Source organism: Plectrocnemia conspersa, unplaced genomic scaffold, assembly GCF_051122295.1.
Source record: "Plectrocnemia conspersa isolate PC_06_02 unplaced genomic scaffold, ASM5112229v1 ptg000012l, whole genome shotgun sequence".
Taxonomy (NCBI): Eukaryota; Metazoa; Arthropoda; class Insecta; order Trichoptera; family Polycentropodidae; genus Plectrocnemia; species Plectrocnemia conspersa.
The window spans coordinates 10,257,890-10,283,645 of NW_028277176.1; the positions used below are offsets into that span (position 1 = coordinate 10,257,890).

At 30.3% G+C, this 25,756-nt stretch overlaps 1 protein-coding gene across 2 annotated transcripts; it reads left to right on the forward strand.

Annotated features, from left to right (window-relative positions):
• Positions 1 to 631: 631 nt before the first annotated feature.
• LOC148228174 (uncharacterized) lies at positions 632 to 24,642 on the forward strand. Of its 2 annotated transcripts, none has more exons than XM_088200176.1 (11): positions 632 to 777; positions 5,247 to 5,442; positions 20,367 to 20,457; positions 20,680 to 20,836; positions 20,897 to 21,029; positions 21,104 to 21,216; positions 21,707 to 21,828; positions 21,891 to 22,120; positions 22,180 to 22,382; positions 23,760 to 23,916; positions 23,983 to 24,642. In XM_088200176.1, exons 2-11 carry the CDS (start codon positions 5,380 to 5,382, stop codon positions 24,277 to 24,279), a joined length of 1,566 nt encoding a protein of 521 aa, XP_088056302.1. In that variant the 5' UTR covers positions 632 to 777; positions 5,247 to 5,379; the 3' UTR covers positions 24,280 to 24,642. The 2 variants fall into 2 exon arrangements, with proteins under 2 accessions (XP_088056302.1, XP_088056303.1); XM_088200177.1 differs by having other exon boundaries at positions 661 to 781.
• Positions 24,643 to 25,756: the final 1,114 nt, after the last annotated feature.

The following is a 25,756-nucleotide window of genomic DNA, read 5'->3' on the forward strand; positions in this document are numbered from 1 at the left end:
GGTTAACAATCGCCGGATTACTAAATATTTCGGTTACTTATACGGTACATGCAAAGAATTAGGTTAGAAACAAGTAGCAGTTCAATTGCTTTTAATACTGATAAATAAAAATACAGCACTGTAAAGGAATTGCTGAAAAATTATTGAATGAATTGTTCTAAGACCTCTAAATGAAAACACCATGAAGAGTGAAGACCAAAAAAAGCACGCCAGGTTCGATCAAATTTCAAGGTTCTTCCTGCTGTTTTTTTTTTTCGATTAAAACGATATCTACCGATTACCTTACAATTAGACGCCGTTTGCGTCAGGCAATCCGAAAAATACGACCAGAATTATCTGTAAACAACTCGAATACGAATCTTAGTAAAAGGGTTGCTAGTCAATAATTTGCCTAAGGCGTCCTTTGAATTTCTCTTGAACTCTTGCAACTCTTGCAGAAAATGTTTGAACGATTAATAAAACATCTACTAGTCAGTAAAGATAGTTCGATAAAATTATATAGTTCATAAAATACGTATTTGTGAAAATTAGTGGAATTGCTCGAGTGTAAAGATTATTATGTCAATAAAAGTGAGTCGGTAGTATGCACTCGTTTTTCTGTGATATAAAGCCTATGTAAACAGCGAGAGACGGTCAGTAGGCGATTGGCCGTTCGTGAGCGCTCATCGCTGTCGTGTTCAAAAACGCGTTCGGGAATACCATTTCAATAAATGAAAAGTGCGGGAAGTTTAAAAATATTCTTAAAAAATAGTGATATTCACATGAGAGAAACAATTTGTGAGTATGTTTCTATGTTTTAATATATTTTAGGAACTTAATGCTTTTTTATTATTTCTTTAAAAATTAACAAATAAATTAATATCATAGAGTTATACAAAAACTGTAACTTTTTAATATACAAAAAACATAATATTAAAATTTGGAAACGACTAAATAATCAAAGTTGGAAATAGTCAAGTGAAAATTATTTTGAGATTAACTTGAAAACATATTTTAACAAAAATTAACAATTAGTTATTAGTCGATTATAAATCTATATATTAATTATATAGTTATTTTCCTGGACTATCGTGTGTTTTTAGAACAAATCTTAATAAATTCAAATAGTGTAATTTTTATTCATAAACATAAATAATTTAAAAAAATAAAACTAGTAAAAATAAATCCAAGAGTCAATTGAAAATAAGAGAACATTTTATCATCGTTTTAATTGAATATACATACAAAATCCTAGAAAAAACTAATTATTTTATTTATGCACATTTGTGTTCTTATTAGCAATAATTATTTTTTCCATCAAAATAATTAAATGCGTAGAACAAGCTCTTATATATACGAGATTTTAAATTGGAGTTTATTATTAGTTATTACATATTTTAATGCGAAAAACGTATAAATATTAATAAATATCTACGACTATTTAAGCTTCGAACATAATGCTCATATATTTATGTTTCTTTGACAATTGCTCCCTGATATGCATATGAGTTTAATTAAATTTAAATGTTAAGTATATGTTGTAAAAATTATGTAATATTGTGTCAAAAATTTTAAATTTAATTTGTTGAAACTATCAATTTATTTACTAGTATATTTAAGTTTTCTTTTATTTTTTTTATTTTATCATTCTACTAAAAAATACTTTTTAATATAAATTGTTATTAATATAATAAAAAAACAACATCATACCGACACGTGTTAATGTGTCAAGCGATGCATCGCTTCAATTAACGTTGCAGACGTATAATTAAGTCATGTGCAAATTACGTTTTCATTTTATTTTTTAACCAAGCAATTTTTAATTTTTGTCGCATTAATAAACACGTTAACGTATGCATGAATCATTCGTTATTTTAACTGCATAATAAAAATATATATTTAAATAAATTAATAATACGTATCCTTTACGATAGAACCGTGACCCATTGTAGATTAAATCGGCATATTTATATGTTAATATAAACTTAAAACATTGTTCATGTGCAAAATCAGCAATAAAAAATCTAAAAATTGAATCTCTCCATAATTGATAATTTATTTAAATTATACGCCAGATACATTATAAGAAATTTAAAATATTCGCATATGGTTTTATATTACATAAACATAGTAATAGATGGATTATTGATGGAATTTTACTGCCGGACTAAAAAGCTCTTAGCATCATATCGAAACAATGCGATTAACATAAACGGAAATATTTAACATGCGATAGTAATATAAAAAATTGACGTTTCAAAAGTATATGCTACATTGAAAACTCACACTAAATTTAATTTATAAGCATTAAAATCTCTGTTGGATTAAACCGCCAGTTAAATAACAAATAACAGAATAATAATTTTATTCATTAGTCTGAACTTGCGAGAATATTTAGTAAATAATCGAAATTTTGGTTTTATCAAAGATAATTGTAACATGGAAAACTGTTTGAAATTTATATCTTAGCATTATATATAATAGAAATCTAAAATGAATTTAATATTCTTATTTTAAATTTTACTACTATGCGATCTATTCCACTCTCGATGTAGATTTTTATTATCTGCTCCATTAAACTTGAGACCTTAGGTTCAAAATTAGACGGTTTTTATATATTGATTTATAGTATAAGTTTATGTCGTGGTATGTATTTTATTCAATGTTTGCTGTGAACAAATTTCAGTCTGGCACCAAGTTGTCACTTTTAGACAGCCAGTCGCCGGTCACCTGCGACGCTAGAGGTAAACAAACTCCCAAATCCGACTCTGGTCGTTTTCTTGTCGACCTTCGTCTTATAATATATATATGTATATAGTGTGGTCAAAGCAGAAATAATTTATGGCGACGTCGTAATACAATACGCATCGGGTTCGATCCTGAATGTGGAATTGCAAAAATCGAATCTTTTTTCCGTCTACAGTCGTCAATCAAAAATAAAATTCAAAAAACCCGATACTAACTAACGTTAACTTTAAGCGCTTCAAAAAAAAATGAAAAGAATATACCTACAACTTGTCATATGAAAAAATACCCTTACCTAATTGGGCTTTCGCTTTAATACACTACGTGGACTGAAGCAAGATTAGACCTCCTACCAGGGTTGTCGCAAGTGGCAGCAGCGGTCGCATAAACAAGTGTGAAACTATTAATGATCTCCAGCACCACTAATCAATTCATAGAGATGGATATGTGGGATAAAGACTCCATTTGAGAGAAACACTTGGGCTGAAACAAGAAAAGAAAGGCACCTTTTATTATTCTCTTATGTCTAACTAGATGCCTCCAAAAATCTCCGTAACTAGTAATAGAATAGAATTTACAGCATAATAATCTCATCTTCACTTTATTGGCAACCGAAAAAGATATTCGGCACAAATAAGTTGGATTCAGACGAGTTTTTTTGTGGGCAAAAGATAACTTAATTTCAGTCATATTTCAAAAGCGTGGATAGAGCTTCATTTGTATTAAGCTCTATCGCCCTCCTGCTATTTGCAGCTAGCTGCAAAAAAAGTCCGTCTGTATACGCGACTGTCTTCCAAACTAGCGATGCTCCTGGAATATGACAATATGACGGTCACGAAAATTAGACGTAATGACTTTTGATAAGAATCAACAGCAACGGTCTGTTATTCATTAAGTTTGATCTTACGCACTCAAGATGTCAAGAAGTACTCTTACCACGTATTTTCCTGGAAGAATACCAATCGACAACTTCACCTAATAGATCCAAACTTCCTATTGGATGTTGGGCAAACAGACTTTCTTTATTAGTTGTTCAGGCGACCACACACAAATGCCCGCGTTTCAAAAGGCCTTTGTCTCAAAACTAGCGTTAATTTACTGTGACCAAAATGATCATCCATGAACAAGGAAGCAAGACAATAGGGTAAAGGATTTGAACCACACAGCCTTCATTACGACCAGAAAAATCCCATAAATAACACGAGTTTTGTTCTTACTGTAAATATTCTCCATCATTGAGAGAATATTTCTTTGTTGCGAAACATAATAATCACCGGATCCACAAGATTCCCGTTGCAATGTAATACGACCATGGACAATGCCCATCAAGCGAACGTTGCTTTCTAAAGGCGTATACCTATTTCGCCGTTCTAAGAAGCGACTGCAGCGATTGGCTGGATGATCGCTGCATAATTGCAATTGGTCAGCAAACTTTGCAGCCCTGGACTTCGATGAGAAGAAGGTAGTCACCACTCGAAAAGACCAGCAGATTCAACCCGCTCGGCAGACGTGCCCCCACCGAGAGGCGCAAAGATACGACCTGAGACTCCAGAACACGATCATCGCCGCAAGAGGAACTGCCTCCAGATGTTCTCACTGCAGGCACCTACAAGACGTTTGAGGACCTCCCACGGTCATCCGTCATCATCCCATCATTCCTGCGCCGGCTTCTCCACCACCACTCGGAGAAAACATTTCGTCATACATCGTCTGACGCAATTGTAATATAATATAATAAAACTACACCCTTAGGGCCCACAAACCTTAAACCTTATTAGTTGTCAGGCATACAAAGCGTCATAAATCAGCACACCACATCCCACATAATATTTTGCAATTTTACATTAATCTGGAAAATCACACGAAAGAAAGAGATATCGATGTTTGCTATTCACTTTTTAAAATGCTTTTATTTTAAGCAGCAGACGATTGTTTTCTTGAAATAATTTCTACTAAAAGTCCAAAACCTGCTCATTATGCAGGCCCTCTTTTAGGTTAATGGAACTATAATTTTAGAGCACCAAATGCCTTGGGAGAACACTGATAACAGGCAAATCTCATAAGGAATTATATTTATCTGCAATCAAATAAAAGACGTAGACTTCCAAGTACAATTTTTTTCTTGCAACATGATAATACTGCTAATTAAGATCTACGCTATGAAAAAGAAGTAATTTTAGATCACTATATAAGCGCTGAAAGACCATAAAAATTACTTATTGTAATTATTTTTATTTTCCATATATTGTATGGTCTAACAAAATATGACTTATATTATTATTCTGTATGTTGAGTTAAAGTGTATTAATAACTGTAATAAAAATGCTATTAAACAAAAAAAATCTCGACCTATGTTAGTGATGAAACAAGAATTAAGCTATCAGCGATCGCTTAACAATTGTTATCAATTTAACTTTTTTATCAATACTCAAGTCTTAGGTAAATTAGAATCCATCATATAACCACGATATTTAATCGATTTATTTATTATATATATTAAATTTATTTTAATATTGTTTCAGATAAAAAATGATCCTACATCGTTTATTAGACTCAAATTCGACGAGAGGCGTCGACTGTTGCAGCAATAGACGCAAAGTTCTACTAAATTGGATATAAATTATAGTGTTAATAAATATTAATTATTTAATAAAGATGAAGTGCCATCTCAGTTGGATCGCTGTATACTTTTTAGTCGTTCATGCATACGGTGAAAAGGTGAGTCGTAAAATAATAAAAAATATAATAACTGACATTAAATAGCCTTGATTTGCTGATAAGTTAGTTTCAATCAAATAAAATATAATGCTGATAACCATTTTGGTTTTTATCAATTTGAACCGAGGCAATCCAGTCAATACAAATAAACGAACCAGTTAACGAGCCATATCACCAATTAACCGTTGTATACGGTTGCTAAATTAATTTATTGCAATAATAAACAATTTGCTAACGTTTAAGTGCATATAGATTTCAGAAATATTATTCCAGATGTTCATTAAAACGCATTAGTAGCAAACCATTAGATATAACTATAATATTTTTCACGGTTGATTAACTAAGATCTTGCTTTTCAGTATCAAGGTTCAGTTTGCATTTAACAATCAATCATACATTATCATTGGAATCATACATTTAAATTTGAAAGCGTATATTTGTGACTTAATTACCTTTCAAATATATTGCAATATAGTAACCAGTTTCATATTAACAAATATTTGTCGTAAATATTATAATATAAATCGATTTATTGATTGATTGCTATAATATAGCGGTTAACCGTACTTAAAAAAAAGTAATTTAACTATTCGTCTCGGTCTATTTATGACATATCAAATATTATTAAAATGTATTATGAAAGAGTAATACATTCACCGTTAAAATTTTTCACCCAATTTAAAACTCTATTCAACGCGTTACGTTTTTTTGTATCATATTTGATATAAACTATTATATATACATATATAGTTTCACGTTCAAAAAAACGTAGACTAAATATGATTTTATACATCGGTTTCAATACTGACGTAATATTTTTAATGGAAGCAGAATCGTTTATAAGTTTACGTCAAATTTGTTTAGATATTGTGTCAGTAGCTTATCCACGGGCAGAAGTGCTTCAAAGTGGATTGTTTGGATACTATGCTAAAAAAATATAAATGATTCATTCAGTTGACTTACTGATGTATTAATGCTATTTTTTAAGCTCATCTATAGATATGTGTTACAGTTATAAGTAACAATTCGATACTCAATTCATTAATTATAAAGTTACTAAATAGTTTTAATCAAAACCTAATATTACTTTAAATACCATCACCCAATAAATATATATGAAAGGTAATTTCCTAAAGTATTATGACATATTGTAAACCTATACAATAAAAGCAATTCAAGCATCATATATTTTTTATGTGTTAAATACATATATTAGTATACTAATTTTAAGAAGTATGCCATTTAAAAATATGTATTTGAAAGAAAAATATTTGGCTTAAGTAATTTACTTGAAATAGTGAACATAGTATTTTAATACAATATGTACTAAATTTTAAATACTACATTAAAAATAATTTCAATATGAAAATGATAATTTTTCATATAAGCTAAAAAAATAAATTACCTTCTGTAGCATTAATGGTTAAAGAGACGTCAGATTTAAAACAACAATTATTCTTTTCACACCCTGTAACATATATACATATATGTATATATACATTAGTGTGAACACAATCAACAACTACTAAGTAGATAGTGAGACACCAGACTGAAAGCAATGTCTGTAAATCAGTGATCTATTTTTAATAATTATAAACTAGTTATGCACGACCTAGCTCTATTTTTAATTATTCATCGCTATATAGATTAGGAAAATCTAGGAAAACCTAATCAGTAATAATCGATCGGAATTACAATTATATATTAATTACTAATTCCAATCTCTCAGATACGATAGATATTTAAATATACTAGGGTTCATAAGAGATTTAAAACTGTGTCTTTCAAATATTGGTCCATCATACTGGTACTAAAATATGTTATAATATGAGATTATATAATATAATGCTAAATATATATCTTATAATATGACATAATGTAATTATATAAAATAATTTACTATAATATATATATATATATATAATATATATTTTAGGTAATAATTGAGCGCTTATAAAAAAATATATATTATTAAATAGCATATATTGCTAATGTTATTTATAATTTAATTTTAAACACTAAAATTTAATGTTATATTTTCCGATTGTTTTAATCTTTTTGATGTTCTTGAGATTATCGATTGTCCGTCTATTTCAAAATGGAGGCTCGACCGTTGCCCAAAGTGGATAGAGGTGGTCACGTTATGTCGCATTTATATTCCGATAATGCGAAACGTCCCGGGGGTGTTAGCAAAAAGGCGAAGTGACGGGCCAAAGCCGGAGCAGACAGGTTATTATGGCGAGGCTGTTCATGAATTATTCACAGCATCAAAACGAAAACAATCTCTTCTGCCGTTTCTTTGCCAAAATAACACGAGACCGTAATCGAAGCTCTTATTATTTTAATTCCGAGAGAAAATTTCGATAGGACAAAGCTTTATAAAAAATAATATTTTTTGAAATTATATTATCACGCAGACAATCTTTGCTTTCTCTTCTTAAAAGTGAATAAGCATTAAGAGCGGGCGTCAAATACTTTTTACTATATCAACATATAATTAGCCAAACTATAAAATTCGGTTTTCCTTGTGAGAAGTAACACCATCTCTAGAAGATGCACCATGGAGCACAAATGTAAAGTAAAACTCCAGACTAACATCAAGCCATCTGCGGGGATTCCTTTAATGGAATCGCCCAGCCAAGGACGAAAGCTTGACGTATGGCGACCCGCTGTGGACCCGCGACTCTTACTCTGCTTTGGCCAACGACTCAAAATTAACCGTTGCTATTCCTGGCACCTGGCGGAAGAAGGTTGTTTTTCGGGATATAGAAACTTGTGAAACACCGAAATTTATTTTAATAGACTAACTCTTTTGATATTTATTAGAAAGTCTTAATTGCAATTTTTATACCAAGAGTGGTTTTGAGACACATATCTATCTCTTTTGGGATGACAAAATGGTTGCCCAGTACTAACATTTAAAAACCCCATAGTAGATTTTCAATACCGTTAATTAAAAAATACTAGCATTTTCATATTATACGAGTCCAATAATATTAACCAGTATAAAATGGCTATAAACCAAACTTTGTTTTAATTTTGAAGTATATAATTAACCTTGTAATATAGGTTTTTTTGCCAAAAATACCAAAAAAATATTTACACTTACGATTTCTTGAAATTTGCTAAAGATGAAATAGAAATATCTCAGTGTTTCATGTGTGAAAGTTCTCTATTAAATTACATAGTGTATGCAATAAACATAAAAACTTATTAGAAATTCTAAAGTAGAAGATTCAATTTAACATAAGTTACAACAACTAAAATATAATTGAGTAGAATGAAAAACCTCACTCAATCTGCTAAATACTGATCAGTTATTAAATTATGCCAAATAACATATTACATTTTAGAATTGGACATAAGTCAGCTGATTTTTTGATTAATTTATAGAGAAGCGCAAGAAAGTGACTCTTGTCTTTGAGCTTATTGGATAATATTACTGATTAAGCTCAATGCAGCCGACACTTGATCATTGTGAGATACTCAGGTGATATGGACTGATACATATAACAAAGTTTACGGAAAAAACACCATTTCCAAATATTATTTTTTAATATTATATAAGAACTCTAATCGAAGAAAACGTTTTTTAAACCAAAAATGGTTCTCCCGATATTAATATTTTTAATAATAAATAATCCCTGTTAAATTTACCAGACAATGAAGTTACAATCGAGGTTTTTGTTGTCTTGATCTTTTAATCAGAAATAAAAATGATTGAAGTACCAATAATCGACAATATGATAAATGTTATCTGAGTTTGTAAAAACTGAACTATTTACTTAATTATTAATTGTATTAGCTATATATTTATTTAATCGTATACCTTTTAGAAAAAATATTTTGTCTTAATTTCTATGGCAAAATGACCTTACATATTGCATTGTATTCGATATTTTTATTACCAATAATTATTATTAGTGTTTTTTGATTTATAGTTTTGGAAGACCACGACAATAGTAAATCATTATTTGGGCTAAGATAATTGTCCTGTGAAAGGTGCTTTATATAAATATCTACTTTTTAGCTCAGGTAGTCAACCTGCTGACGTTTTTACATTATAAATATAGATACACAAATAAAATGGCAGCGGTTCTTAAATATTAATGCATAAATAAATAAATAATAACATACGTTATATATGAATTTATCATTTAAGTCCTTCTTAAGTAAAATAACAATTTGTGATTAACATATACAACTTGAAATTTTCTTTAAATAAATAGCTGTTTTTGTAAAATTCCAAAAAATGCGTATTATGAAATCGGAATAATTCAGTTTCACTATTTAAAATTACCGTTCGACGTGAGTCGTTTGTTAATCGAATTATATTATTAACTAGATGACGCTTCATACTCATGCACGAGCGCGGTGATATTACCGATCGACATAGTCGTATAAACGATAGGAGGTAGCGTTTATTTTGTTTATGCACCGCTAGCATAGACACAAATTATTGTTAGATATCATTGCTATGAGATCGTAGAAAATCTCACCATATGATCTTTATACATTTATTATAAACAGCACGTAATCGATGAAACTCAATACAAAACTCATGGTTCAAATAGTTCACTTATTGTTTATTTATATGACGCAGCATTACATACAGAGGCGTGGCTAGGTTGTTCTTGATTGTTTGGATGTTGATTTTTTTACTGGGTGCCCTTTTTCTAAAATTCCTAAATTTATTTATAAGGAGTGGTCGTATTCAAAAGAGATTCATATTATACATATATTTATGCAATTATACATTTTAACAACATAAAAATCAAAGAAAAAATCTCTTAGTAATGACTGCCAGAAGGGATATTTCAGCTAAAGTAAAATAATATTTTAACTTATTTTTGTGATTTTTTATTAATATACATATGTTTATGTTATGTAATGACTCTACTTTTTCTCAAGAAATTCTATTAATAAAGTATTTTTGAAACAATACTGTCTTTTTCAAATAAGTTTGATTTCAACTATTGAAGTTTTAGAATCTTTTAGCGATATTTAAAAAAACTGCATTGAACTTTCTTGGAAGTTGCGACTTGAGATCCCTTTACTGAAGGTAGAATTTCTATCGAAATCTACCTAAAAAACAGATTGGAACATAAAATTAATATATTATGCAGGATCGTCTATAACTCTATATGGTGTGAAACACCAAGAGCAAAACGCATACTCTTTTCCTTAAATATTTAAAATCATTAAATTTAGTAATTATCGCATTTTTTACTACACAGTTTTTAGTATTTCATTCCTCGTAAAAATCAAAAATGTTTTTTTTTATATATATAAATCCTTGTTTTTCGCAATGAAAATGTTGAAATACAATAGCCAACGCAGTAATACATTTTGTACACTGATGATATTAATCCTTAAATGGAAAAATGCATAATTGACAACAGAACGAATACTATTGTGTAATAGTTAAGTTCCTTATTAAATTTTCTCAAGTTGCTATTTTAAAGATGTAATGTAACATATGTATTATAATGCTAAGGAAATAATTAAGGTTAGCTCATTCATACTATAAGCCATTGATATTTTACTCATAAACTGGATGAATTTTGTATGTTATTTCATATAAAGTGCCTAATTAAGATTGCCTTCGTTTAAGTCTGGTTCATCAATGAGACTACCCTTCACTTGCTTCATCAATTAAACCACGACCATAAGCGTTCATTGGCGACAGATTAAATAAAGATAGCAGGCATTACCTTCAAAGGAAGGGTTAAACCGGCAGGTTTTAAACGTTCAAAAAGCTTTTAGGCAAATTTACGCACTGGCGTGAGAATCAAAATATTACGCTATTAAGTCATAAACGTCAGCGGGTACCTGACGTGAAAACAAACGCTTAGCATCCGTCAGAAATACAAGTGATATTAACAAAGGACAGCATTTTTAATATTTTCAAATGTATTATGCAACGTGGCGTGATGTTGTTGTACTTTTCATAAGGCTTTAAGCTTGCTCAAACTATTTAATGAAGACAAAAACTTGTATTTGAAAGTATATGGACGAAAGTAAGTAGAAACGTACAAATCTTCAGTGAAATGCGTGTACTCCAAAAAGCAGCTCAGAATACACTACATGGGCACCGTATTTACCATATATACCCCTGCGATTTTTTTCTGTTTCTACAAATAAAGAGAACATTGAAATGACAACGTTTTACAAACATATAGGGGATACAGATTAAATTGTTAAGTAAGCTGAAGACTAAGTATATCAAATTCTGCATTTTACAAATGCTTTGCGGGTTAAAAGAAAATGTATTATACAGGAACGTCACTTTAGCTTTTTCCAGGGGAGGCAAAAGTTTGCTAGTCAGTGGTCGTTTTTTTATTATTTCAATTTCATTATTATTCATAGTATTTCATTAAACGCCACGCAATTTTTCTGGCTTTACAACTTAAAATATGTGAGAATCGATTGAAGCATATCTAAACCAAATGTTGACCACTAGAAGAGCGCAAAAAACATTTATCCGTTCTCCTCAGAAGTTAAAAATTTACGTCAAAAGCAATAAAATCGTGTCCGCGACGTCCCACTGCGACGGCGTCGGTACGATTTTAATGCTTTTGACGTGAATTTTTGACTTCTGAGAAGGTATAATTGTTTTTTGCGCTCTTCTATTACTCCTTTTAAAGGGCAATATAAATATTGAATAAATACACTTTTGGTGGAAATGGTTACGTTAATTCAAAAGTCGCTTTTTACAGCTTGTCTGAAATATTCATACCGCACTGGATTAACGCCTGTTATACATTAGTAGAAAGCATGATATGATAAACATAACGATTATTTATATATCTTCTATCGTCCCACACTTTAACAAGCATATAGAGGGGCACAAAAGTTATATGGACCACAATTATAGCCAGGTTAAGTTAAATAAATGTTGGAGTGGTGTTAAGAAACAAAACAAACTAGCGTGCGTATAGAAAAAAGAATAAGTAAGCGAACAAAGTGAAACCCTCACAACACAAATCCGTTCCATAAATCAAGCCATAACATCTTATTTGTGCTGGCCAAAACAAATAATAAAAGGTTCTTTGTTGTATTGAAAGGAGGCTGACAGGTTGATTGAGACTGGACAGGTACGGTGAGCTGCTTACCAATATGAGAAACTGGTCCCCGCGGCCCATGAGTCGTAACCCGTCAGATCGAAAAGTCATGACATCACTGTTAGGTCCGTACCGAAATTAATTAGTAGTTAGTAATACGTACCGAGATTTTCGTATTGGTTGTGTTTGATCGGCCAATCTGCAATTAGTGTAAACGAACTTTGGATGTGCCCACGCGATCGAGGCTGTTCTGGTCCGGCTGCTTTTATTTTATATGATTTTTTAATCTGTCGACACACCCGCACTGGTCCTTCTAAACAATGACATAATTACATTAAATTAATTTTGCATTAAAAATTAAGACTACCTACTTATGATGATGCGTTATAATAAATATAGCAACGAAAATGGTATTAAAGAACTCTTCCAGAATCAGATAAACTACGTTTGTGTATCTCCTCCGACATAAATTTACTGACTGTATCGTTTTTGACTACATATTAAGACTATATTTCTGTAGGTTTTTAAAACATATTTTATTTTATTACGTTAATCTGGTTTTCGAGCTTTACAATTTTATACAAAAATCATGACTAAACGAGTAGAATTTTCTGATTTTTCGAATTCCATCAATGAAATTTTTATATAAAAAATATTTATTTACGTTAACGATGAATGAAGTAATAAGTCGTCATTTTATTTTAACCAGTCACACGGTTGTATATTTTAATGTGGTTATATTAATGAACCAGAAGTGGTAGAATATAGGATATGATTAACTTTTAAATAATGGTTATTTATAAAATCATATACGTACATTTGTTGCTGTTTACAATTTATTGACAAAAGTGTATCCTAGCAACACATTAATAAATAAAAAATCATTCATTTGTTATATATAATATTAATAAATGAAAGCTCATATATATTTTTAATAGAATACCGTATTTTGTTACACAGTTTTGAAAAATTAAAGATTATCTTCTAAATATATCTATATCTTGTAAATGAACAACTAGCTGTATTAATCATGAAAGAAAATGTAATACTTATTTATTTTTAATATGATACTTGAACAAGCGATGTGCTATTTTAGCACCCTAACAATACGAATCACCTCTCCATTAACTAAAAACCAAAATATATGCTACTGCGAATGTTATAAACTAAGAATTAAAAGGATATGTATACACTGAACATCTTTATATATGTTTATACATATAACATGAAGAAATCGGTAATAAATATATTTTTACCTTACATTTAAAAATTTAAGGTTCTGGCAAGTACCGTAAGTAGCGTTATTGACAATACCTAAACAAACTAGGATGACCACTTCTTTGTAGTTTCAAGAATACCTAAAGCATATACACAAATACGTTTGTTAGTTTTTTTTATTACTATACACTTTTATTACTGTATATATTTTTAACCTCCTCAGTACAATAACTTTTTTGCTTGTTTTTGAAACCATTTTCAATTTATTTTCACCGGGACCTTTTGTACATCACAATGTACAAAATATTATTCAAAAATACACCATATTATTTCAAAATACAAAAATATTTTTTCAAAAAAAATAACAAAAAAACATTCAGGTCTGAGAAGGTTAATGTACATTAGATATAGTTAGGTATTGTATCCACAACAATCACATGCATATTGACAAATCTAAAACAGAGCAATTTTAAAAGCTTCCATTGAAACGAACATGATCAAAGAAATCGTTTACAGTATTAAACGTAATTCAAACAAAACAAGTACAATGGAAGGATTATGCAAATTGCAAGATTATTTCTTGTGCTGTATTAAAATTAAGAGCATCGATCGGGAATGCCTTAACAAAGGACAGCACGGAAGATGCGAGATTGTCATCTCGCGAGTTATTTAAAATATTAACGGCTGTTCCAAACCCATCCAAATTACAAATGTTCAAACGGTCACATCCCCAAACCAGTAATAGGTGGTGGCAGCAAAAAGCGGGCGAGCACTAAACCCCCCTCGGGGTGGCATGTGTATAAAAACGGATTAACTGCACCTAAATCAATAAATTTTCGACTCGCTCCTGAACTTCTTTTATCTTCAATTTTTGGGACCTCTGCCTATACTTTTAAATTTCGGTTCTTAATTAAGTTTAGATTTTCCTTTCTATTGGGTGATTACGAGGTCATGATCCTCAGAACATTTATCACCTGATGAATATTGGTATTTATTTACTATTATGTATTAATAAAGTAGGCACACTCTTGCCCTGAAATATTAATAAAAAATATTTCATCAGAATTATTATATTGCGCCATGTAACTGAATGTTTCATAATACACAAATTAAAACGAAGATGTCAGTCACGAAATAGTTTCACTTATCGATACAAAAAATATAAACATTCGAGGTGAAGTTAAAAACTTAATACTGGTGATAAAAATTTCAACAACTAAACCAAAGAGCAATTGCAAACTGTTGCAAACTGGATTTAAATTTTGACACTGAAAAAAAACACTATTGCCATAAATCGATCCTCGATGGTTTGATATCTATACATGTGATTTGTATTTGATGTGACATTGTTCTTAAAACTTACTACACAGTAAAACAAATAAACTTGAGTAGTGCTTTCGAGGCATTTTTATCCAATACTATGTAACTTTTATTTAGAATGATTTATTTCTAATAAAAGGTATTGTTATTTATTTAATAAAAATGTATGACGCGCATATATTACGGAAGGTATACGAATATTTACTCTAAAAACAGGGAAAATATTTTAAGTTCTGAGAAATATATTTATAATACCCATAATAATAAATCTAAAAAAATAATTTATTTCCAAGAAAACTTTCACTGTATTATTTATTCAACAACGGTAATGTCTCATGTTCAGCTTGACATTTAGCATAGTATCAATAACATCTACGTTGCGTAGCGTAAATCTAATGTTAGTTTTTTTCTATCGCTCATATCTATCATTGAAAATCTACAAGCATGTTTACAAACAATGCTAGTATCGATTTCTATTTTATATACAATACGATTACACATATAATGCTGTATCATCGTGAAGCGATATTATAATCTAACACTGTCCGAGATTAGCTACGTTAACCGTCGATTTGAATACATTGGCGAAATCCAACGTTCGATGAGTTCATTAGACTCAATCGTAAAATCCTTTTGATGGATATTCAATTTGGGTATTTTTGCCCAAAGGTCGTGGGAGACCAAAAAACGACCCATCCGCTTCCCACTTCCAAAAACTGCTTCCATTTCGAGAGCGTTACCTCACCGTTCGTTGTCGACGATAAAATTCACAATTTTCCAATTCAATCATCTGGTCAGTTTGCGTCTATCTGGTGTCCTCGTTCACAGGAAACTTCCTAATTTCTATTCATACTATTCGGCCAGACTCGAGAGCACCGTGTCTGTGTCGAGATTGGATCTGGTAGAGGTTGAGGTCAAACTATTGCAAATAGAATCCAAATATAAAAAAGTATAAAACACGAGACTGAATAGCATATGTACAACATACAACAATGGCTTTAAGTGGAAAATATCTAACTTATCTTTAGGTATGAATTACTTTAAAATGCCACTCTGCTTCCAGATATGCTATGGAAATCTCACAACAAAATTAGCAAGCATTAAATAAAATACATTGACTAGAAGCAACACAGTTTCTTGTCTTTTCTGTAAGTTTAAAATTATGTATTGTAGTTTATCAATTCAAGTAATCGATTAGTATATTGCTTAGTAATTATTTTAGAGCCCTTACACAAAACTAAAGGACTTTGCTTATTGTTTTATAAAAAGCATAAATACGACTGAAGCGACATCGAATAATTGTTCAGTTATTCGCACTGACACTAAAAAAAGTGAAATTTAAATTCGACAAGTATTTTGCTGATCAATGTCAATATTGATCAATTCAAAAACTACCATATGATAATAATTTTTCATATAACTAAATATGAGGCAAAAATGGGTGCAGCCATTTTAAATGGTTTGAGGAAATGTGGGTGTCGCACAAGTTATCGTCAATCTCGCACAAGGAATAAGTATCGATTGATTCGATTGCCAAGCTAAAGATACATTTTTAAGTGGATTTATTACGTGCAAGTGAGAACATGAATGCTTATATGTTTATATGATAATTAGACTCCATATAATTAATATATTGTATATCAAAAAAAATATGATAAAGATTCTTTTTCAATATGTACTATATTCATGCTATGGTTAATTAAAAGTCTGATATTGGCATATTGCTTCTATATCAAAATAAGTATCATCTTATGATAAATGTTTTTTTTTGATTATTTGATTATTTATCTGAAGACAATCCAATCATCATCAACGGAGGTACGAGTCATTGGCCTTCGGTGTAACAAATTGTTAGTGACTTTGAAATTGGTTTGTGCGACGATACTAAATAGACATGATTTGCGAATTAAATTTATGACATGCAAAAGTTCAATTAGAATTAGGAGATAAATAAAGTGGAGGGTTTTTCAATAAGCACAATACAGAAACATATTTATGATATAATTATTATTATTTTATACTGGGTGTACATAATATGATATACGAATATAAATTATTCTTAGTTCAAGTGACAAGTTTACGATTTGACCAAATATCACGAAGGTTATACATTCAATTGAAGTCCTACGCCCATCGTCAAAATTTATGGTTTACATTGTACGAATAAGTCACGTGTCATGTTTATGATTAGGTAGATGTATTTTTTATTCAGAGTTATCTTAACTCAACCCTATAGTTACGTGAATATTTTTTTTATTATTATATTTAAATATTTAAAAAATATATATTTCGAGATCTTGAGCTACCGGCTAGCTAAAATAATTTATTAATAGATTTTTTTTTATAATTAATAAATATGAGAAAAACAATTTACGAAGCACATTATTCGGGGGCATTTGGTGGGGTGCATTTTAAAGTCGACGTCCTCATGAGAACTGGATGGATCCTGACTGACCCTCTAAGAAGCCTATCGTCGTGAAGGCAGCTTGAAAGGCTACCGTCTCAGTGAAATGCGTTGTTGGGGACCCTCTTCAGAGGCCAATGTCAAAGTTCGGCATCGGAGTTTTCAATAAGGGTGGCCGAACAAGAATGGAAGCTTGGCGAATGATTTGTTAGCTGGCTTTCAATGGCGGCCCAATAAGCAAAATATTAAGAAAAATGGTTTCAGGCCATAAAAACTTGAATGCACTGTCCTCTCCGTTCTAATCGACGACCCAAAATCAACTGTCTGGCGTGGCTCAAAACCGTTGATGTTCCTGGCGCCTGATGAAGCGAATGTTTTTTTAGAAAAAACTCAGAATATGTAATTAATCGGATCTTCAATTGATAAGGCTACGCTTTATATATTTTTAGAAAGAATAAACACATTTAAAAAAATATGATCAACCAGTAAAAATTAAATTTATTACTCAACTAAAAAATAAAGCTTTTCTTATCCTTACCCATTCTATTATAATTCGCGTGTTTTGAGAACGATATAAATTATATTTTGCCAATTGCTACGTATGCTTAAATCAGTTGCCAAAATTGAAATATTATTTAGATAAAACAAATTTATTCTATGAAATACCAAAGAATTTATTTAATTTTATAGTTGCAAATGAATGACTTGAACATAAAAAAATATCTTAATTTAGATATACCGATTTTAAAACACTTAACTAGTATTTAATGCTATAAATGCATTGATAATGAATTTTCATAATTGAAAGTGGTTTAAAACCAGATTCAGTGCAGATATTGCTAGCAACTAATCCTGAAAATTGTATATATTTTATTGGCAGTTATCTGAGGGGCATGAAAAAATATTTTTATGAATTTCTCATATACTTTTTTCGCATCTTGTGTCACCTGGTCGGCAACAATGTAGCGACTCTCAACCCAAACTGTTTCGTTCCCGTTAAAAAAACGTGCAGCATTGAATCCGTGCGACATAAATCATATCGGTCTCGCGCTCTTGACGTGAGTCACAGTCGCCGAGTTACAGAATGAATTGGCCGAACCGTAGTATACATATTTATTATTACAGAGCTGCTATACGTCGCGTCTGTGACTGTGGGAAGTTATTGACCCGTTTCGAAAAGCCATAAAAAATCAATTTGCATGTGCCGAGTGAATGAAGAGGACGGCGTCGGATTGCCAGTCTTTTTTCGGCTCTTGTCAATCGGTCATAAATTCAGTAGTAGTAACGATCAGTGATCCGTGAAGTGGCGGCATTCATATGTTCTCGGGACCTTCGCTTTTGATCTCGTTTCGGTTTTTCGCACGATTTTGCGGGGACGGTATTGATTATCGTTTGTATGTGCATAATATTTCGTTTTGGGTTGAATTTACATATTTATAGGCCCTGAACGATGGACTGCAATGTGGTTTCCTAATTATATAAGACATTTTTGAGATAATCTTCAATGCTTCAGTCATCCTCAATAACGCCTTTTAATTGCTTCCTATATAGTGGTTTAATTAAATTTTAATATTATTTGCTAGCCATTGTGAATTTTAGGAAAAATCAAAATGATAATTAATGTACTCCATGGTCAGCTGTTACAGTTTGCAGCATAAGGGCGTTATTCGTGATTAACTGATTTTACGTTTTTAAGACGGCTCTTTTATATCCGTCTTTTGCGACTCTAATTGTACAATACCCAATGTTTATTTTTTATTTTACAAGTTTCCTTATGCTATAGTCGCATAAAGTTACATCTCTAATTAATTTTAATCAATGGCAAGCGTTATTTGTTTAGTTATTTTGAATTAACTTAATAACACATCAACTTTTATTGGTTGTCATTTCACAAAACGCTAGATTTTTTGCTGCCACTAGATCTCATCTTGCTGCCGCTAGATCCCAGGTGTATTCTAAACAACAGGAAGCAGAGCACGTGTATGTCCTTTATTTTTCATCAAAATTATTTGCTATACTCGTTAAATATTTTTAATAACACAAAACCCTGTCACGAACATCGCAAAAAATACCAAAAAACACCCATTCACAAATACGTTGAAGTTGTATAATTATACAACCTCAACGTATTCAAGTAGTTGAATTCAAGTAGGAGTGATCCGTTCCATTATTAACGTTCGCAGCAATTAACGACGGTGTAAAACAATGGTAAAAAATAGTATTATATCGGATATAAATGCCACTGTTCTAAAACAAAAACGGCGTTCCGGAGAATTTCGGATTACTTTCCCCCCTGGCAAAAATAATGGAGCACCGATATTCAAAGTAAATTTCAATCTGTATTTTTATATATATGTATGTATATACTAAACATGTTTTTTATAATCTGAAAGAAAAATTAAATGATATGTAATAATAAATAAGATATTTAATTTTTAAATAATAATGTTAATTTTGGCCCATCTGTAATTACTAATTAGTGTGAATATGAAATTTTAAAAAATGCATAAATAAATAAATAAAATTACTTTTGTGAGGTTAAAATGTTAAAAGTTAAAAAAATAATTAATAATCTAAGGACAAATATTTTAATGTTACATTTATTTATAAATCTATTATCGAATAAAATTTATGTTTATTAATATAATAATGAATGAACACATCAAACACTACAAAAAATAATAATGATTTCAAGGTTTAAGTGATTTGCACTGTTCATTAGAATGCAAAATTCGTGAACTTAATTAGATACTAAACTTGACCTTTAGATTTGATGTATGAATTATAAAATTCATGAAAAATATTTTGTAAAATAAATTATAAACATATTCACCGACTTTTATATGTTAAAATAAACTAATATAGAACAGTCTTTATTAAACAATTTTAAATTAACATTATTTTTATTTTATTTTCAGTACAGCAATAGTTCTCAAATTTACAATGACGACGGCTTGATAAAAAAAGTAAAAAGTGTAAAGCAGTATATAAGTATTTTAAGAGACGCAGGTGATTACATTGACATTATTAATAAAACATACTACTCGAGTTTAATTTGACTAGCACTTAACCTTTTCGATTCTAAACATACATAACTATGCTTAACCAAGTGTATCAATTTGCTTAATAGAGCTTCACCGTTTTCATAATAACATTTCGGAGCCAATGACATTTAGACATGCTTTTAATAATGATGCAAAGTTGATTGACATAGTTATATGTATGTTTCAGACATAGAATATGAAAAAGAAAAAGCAATTCATCATAAAAAATACTCAGCGTGGACCAAATGGAGCGACTGTGATGAAAATAGTTGTACGAGGATACGTAAGAGAATATGTAGCTTAAAAAGGAAATGCGGGAGAACAGTACAATCCGAAGAAAAAAGGTATAAAACCCAATAACATTTAATATTATTTAATCTGTTACTGATGATTTATGACTTTAGATGTAGATTTTTCAAGAGGAACAGTAAAAAAATAAAATGTAGGAGGAAACGACGGAAGGCCGACGTTCAAGATCATAATTTACAGACAGACTTGAAGAAGCGCCAAAGGAAATATAGGTTTAAAATTATTAAAGTATGTGATATGTTAGGTATTTACTTTTATAAGACTTTAATTTTGTTTATATAATTATATTTATTTATTTTCAGACTAAGTCGGAAGTGTTAGAAAAGAAAATTTTTCCAAGCAAAGTCAGCAAATGGTATTCTGAATGGAGCAGATGGTCTTCTTGTAATCGCCATTGTATCACTCATAGGAAAAGGTATTAAATATTTTAGTATGTTATTTATTATCAGTAATGATTATTTTTCAATTTTATAGTACATATATTTACTTTATGAACTTTCAAAGTGCAGCGATATTTGTTCTAAATAATGATACTTAAAAAGCAGAGTTGTACTTTAGAATATTTAAAATAAAAAGTGGAGAATAGCAGTTAAAGATTGAAAATATAGTTACATTTATATGTCTGTATGGTGAAGCCAGCTTAAAAGACATGTACTTTGCGCGCAGCCTAAAACGGAGTGTTAATGTAATGTTACCAGCAAGTCCTGAGTAACGTAAACTTTGCCATGCGATACTTTTTAATCGTTTTTTTTTCATTAGAGCAATGAATCCTTAATTATTTTGTTAATTTAAGAAAAACTATACTTTGATTTAAAAATATTTTATATTTCTACATATATAGTTAATAACCACACAAAATTATTATTGACTTCAATACACCTATATCAAATGTATCTATATTTTAGATGGTGCAAAAAACCTAAATATTGCATTCAAGCTACGATCACGGAGACCGCTTATTGTTATCTAGAAGGAACGTTTTGTCAAAGATATCTAAGTGAAAAAATTAAACTTAGTAGGAACAATGGTGAGCATAAAATAATATACACAGTACTTTATTCACATTGTAATATAATCATTTGTGACTAGCTAACGGAGAACTATTAGTCGATACGATAGTTGAAGAACTTCCAAACAGAGACAGAAATGAAGTAGAGGTATCTAGTTTCGTACAACAATTAATATCTCATTCTAAATGTGGAGTAGCAAAGAATATGTATCACAAAAAGAGTGCGTGGTCAATGACGAGGATAATCGGCGGTCGGCAAGCACCAAAAGGAAAATGGCCATGGCAAGTTGCTATTCTAAATAAATATAAGGTATACTTTAAATATATAAACTCATTATGTACATCATATTATCCTCTATTATATTTTAGGAGGCTTTTTGCGGCGGTACGTTAATAGCTCCACGTTGGATATTAACAGCGGCTCATTGCATCAGAAAACGCTTATACGTTAGACTCGGTGAACATAGTTTGACTTATAGAGATGATACTGAGACGGAAGTGAGAGTGATTCAGACTATAGTTCATCCTAGTTATGATCCTGAGACAGTTGATAATGACGTAGCACTTTTAAGGTATATATTTTCTATTAAGGTATATCAAAAAATAAAATTATTGTATGTAATATACACAAAAATAAAAAGATATTTTCGAATCACAAGAGCTTAAATCCTTTTATAGATACAAAATAATAATATTTAAATCGTATCATGTAAGTTTAACTCCCAGTTGGGTAGCGCTATCTAATTTCAGCAATAATTAGCTGATCTGAAAATGTTAAAAATAAACAGAACTAGAAAATGAGTCAATTCTTATAATAATAGTATACGTACATTACTTTGCCACTAATTGCTTACAAAAAATTTAAAATCAGTATTCTCGAATTATAGTATTTTTATGGAAAGACTGGAAAAAATGTATGTAGTTTAAGTTCAGTACAAGAGATGTCACTAAACAATTTTTGTTATATACCTTAAAAATTCACCTTTATCGAATCATATTAAAAATCTAGGATAGAAGATAACATTTTTAAAATCAGCATATTTTTTCCCATATAAACAGGTGATATAATTCTTATGACATAAACAAAAATCACAATCCATAACAAAAAATTGATTTTGTTAAAACCTAAATTTTCTTATATTTTTGAAAAAAAAATGTATATTGAAATTAAAGTTTGGTAAGAGAGATGTCTCTATATAAAAAAATCTTAAGCATTTATCGGGTTTTGATGTCGAGTTGTGTGGCTTATTTAACCAGCTAGACGCCAGAAGATTTGATTGGCGTATTTTATTTAACAAGATGTAATACTGATATTAGTATCGGGCGACGGTGTTTATTGGGGAAGAGTCCAGGTTGATCATGAAAGTTATAGCTGGTAGTCAGGTCTCATATAGTCAATCCTTGCAGTGGCAAAGTAGTATCGAAGTAACTCTCTCTGATCTATTTGTTATCTGGCGCTGATTTGCACTTCTGTGAACAAGTATCAAGTTTTTTAGGTGTACCCCTTCTTATGAAGCATGAGTTTGTCTCTAGGGTGGCCTCTATAAACGAAATTGTTGTGTTGAATTAGCTCAATGTGGCCGTTATCGCCAACCAACCTCCGTTGCGCGAGTTGTTGATCCTCAGCCCTCCGTTGTCATGCCGCCCCCGTTGGCCCTAAGCCCACCCCCGTCAGCCTAGCCTTACAGAAATCATTGTGGTTGCTTCCTGATGACCATGGGTATCTCTTGACTTTTACTAATTAGTAAAAAAGTTTAAAAGTTGTGGCTACGGTGAATGATGTTTAAGTCTGTTGCAGTCATTGCTTATAATATGATACTTTCTCTCAAGGGTATGCTTGTTAAGCATCTCTGTTCTAATTACTTTTAAATTATACCATACGTTTGAACCACTAGTATACAATAATAAAAAAATAATATGTAGTAACTTTATTATTTATTTCATTATAGATTACCAACTTTACCAAAGCATGTAGAATCATTACAAGTTGCTTGTTTACCAAACGTTCGACAGCAATTACCAATGAAAAGATTATGCACAATAATTGGATGGGGGAAGAGAAGAAGTAATGATTCGTTTGGATCAGACACGTTACACGAAGCTGAAGTATATTTAAATAGCTCTTTATTATAATAATAATATCAATACCAATTTGAACAAATTTTTTTTTAGGTTCCAATTGTTACTACAGGTAGCTGTAGACATACCTACATAGATTATTATATATCCACTAATATGTTTTGTGCCGGATATAAAAAAGGACGGATGGATACGTGCGCCGGTGATTCAGGAGGACCATTGCTTTGTAAAGATCTGAGTAAATTAAACGAACCCTGGACTATATTCGGTATAACAAGTTTCGGAGACGGGTGTGGTAAAAAAGGAAAATATGGCATTTATACAAAGGTGCCCAATTACGTAAGATGGATTAATAAAGTATTAAGATTAAACGACTACCACATCAGATAGATTATATGAAATGTTTGTACAGAACGCATGTTAGGAGTAAAAGTATCTGTGACAAAATAATATTAGTAATTATGTAGTATGTAACCTCCTACTGGTGTTTACCACTGTTTTAAAGTAAATTCAATAAATATGATGTAAAATATATATATATATTAATTAAATTAGTAATGTAAAATGTATCATTAATTTGGCTTTAAATAAAAAAACTTGATATTTTTAAGGAATAATGCTAATAATGAATTAGATTTTTTAAATATTGTTATATTTAGTATTTATTATAATTTAACTTTATGAATTTTTTAAAATGTTATATTTAATATAGTAAAGTGTGTAAATATTATTATGAAAAATGTGATATATAGAATAAAGTAATATTTAAGTAAAATTTGCTTCATTCCAAAATTATAAGATATAATTTTAAATAAATTTAAAACATACATGAGCAATGTAAAATAAAGTATAAATAAAGAAATATTCATACAAAATAAAGTATTAATAACTAGCAGTCAATCTGCTAACCCGCAAAATTTGCGTTTTGCGTTCATTATTGCTTGAATTCGGGTTTATTCAAATTTAAATAACAAAAATACAAATTATTTTTACGATTAATATTCAGCTGTTCGGATTTGTACAATAAATTGGTATTTATATATATTTCGTGCAATGGCTCTGCAACGTAAAATATCCATATCGTCTCGAAGCTCAAGTTTACTCCTGGTGAGGTGATGATAAGGCTGGAACGAATCTAATATTTGAAGTGGAAATACTGTTTTCTCCAGACGTCAGTGTTGTCAATTTGAAGTAAGTTCAGCTTTAACTCTCAAATATATTTTTAAGTCAGAAATGAAAAGTCAAGTTATTATTTATGGGTATTTTAGTCAGTATTAAAACATTCGTTCTTATCTTAAAATATTGCTATTGCCCTTGGGTGCAATGATGGATTTTAATATTTTGCAATATGTTGGGAAAAACGAGTTGCGTTAGAAAGAAAAATTTAGCGTCATATCGTTAGCTACTCTATTGTTCTTAAAATTCCTTTCTGGTGGTGCTCTAAAATATCGTTGTTATTAACGTGCTCTAAAGTTCCGTTGTTATACACAAAATACACGTGCTTTAGACAAAAGGTCGATTAACCTTTGCCCTTTCCGACTGCCAATTTTTTCTGCCAAAGATTTATGTTGGTCGTATCATAGTTTAAAAAAAAACAATATTTAAAATCGAATATAATAATATGGCTTTTTTATTATTAATAATTTTCCATTATAACCTGATATGTATAGCGCCCAATTCGTTACAACGGGGTATGTTAATCAGACATAATAAATACCTACAAGTATTAACTACCAGACAGAAAAGTCTGTTAATCGGTGACATATATATAATTAATTATAAATTATATTGTGTAATATAATTTATAATCAATATATATGTAACTTTGCAGCTAAAGCCAGTTTCTAATAATAACGAATTTTTATTA